Source organism: Palaemon carinicauda, chromosome 13 (assembly GCF_036898095.1).
Source record: "Palaemon carinicauda isolate YSFRI2023 chromosome 13, ASM3689809v2, whole genome shotgun sequence".
Lineage (NCBI taxonomy): Eukaryota > Metazoa > Arthropoda > Malacostraca > Decapoda > Palaemonidae > Palaemon > Palaemon carinicauda.
Genome location: NC_090737.1, coordinates 106,426,312 through 106,427,034, shown reverse-complemented (window position 1 = coordinate 106,427,034; position 723 = coordinate 106,426,312). Strand labels below are relative to the sequence as shown.

Here is a 723-nt window from a genome sequence, read left to right as displayed (position 1 = left end):
AAACAGCACCCTCGCAGGCACCGCCAGAGCAGCAGCAGCAGCATCGTCCACCCAGTCATAAATGGATGCTGCCCCAGTCACTACAGTATTCAGGCCAGTCTTCTTGGCCCCGTAACACAAAATAGGAACCAGGGATGCAACCTCCACCGTCAGCCACCCTTGTCCAAGGTCCTTCACCATCAACCTCATTATCGTCACCCACCCTTGTCCAGGCTCCTTCACCAACACCTTCTTTGTCATCGCTATCATCCACATTCAAGACACCTCTTACACCCCTCAGCTTCCCTGTCCTGACCCCGAGGTCCCCCAAGAGCAACCTAGAAGAAGCCATGTTACCCTCACCCCTCTACACCTCCAAGGAACTCAACACCCCACCAGTCCAGCAGGCATCCCCACGCAGCGGTACCACAACCACCAAGGACAAGGACACTGACTGATGAGACACTTGTAAATATTAGTAAATAATTGGACTGTGATACTTGTATATATTTCATGTTTGCTGTTTTAATGTAAATAAAATGATCGTTTACAAAACACTTGGAAATATTTGTAAATAATTGGACTGTGATAATTGTACATATTTGATGTTTGCTGTTTTAATGTAAATAAAATTATCTTTTATTTCAAAACACTTGTAAATATTTGTAAATAAATGGACTGTGATAAATGTACATGATTGATGTTTGCTGTTTTAACCCTGGATAGGTACGCTCCTCGGACACC

General features: G+C 44.4%; 1 protein-coding gene across 1 annotated transcript in view; it reads left to right on the top strand.

Moving 5' to 3' along the window:
• The window catches only part of LOC137651749 (uncharacterized), a 315-nt gene extending 190 nt beyond the window's left edge, over positions 1–125 (top strand). The window contains exon 1 of the mRNA XM_068384969.1: positions 1–125. This exon is cut by the window's left edge and continues 190 nt beyond it. Within this exon, the coding sequence (XP_068241070.1) occupies positions 1–125 (125 nt within the window).
• The last annotated feature ends 598 nt before the right edge of the window (positions 126–723 follow it).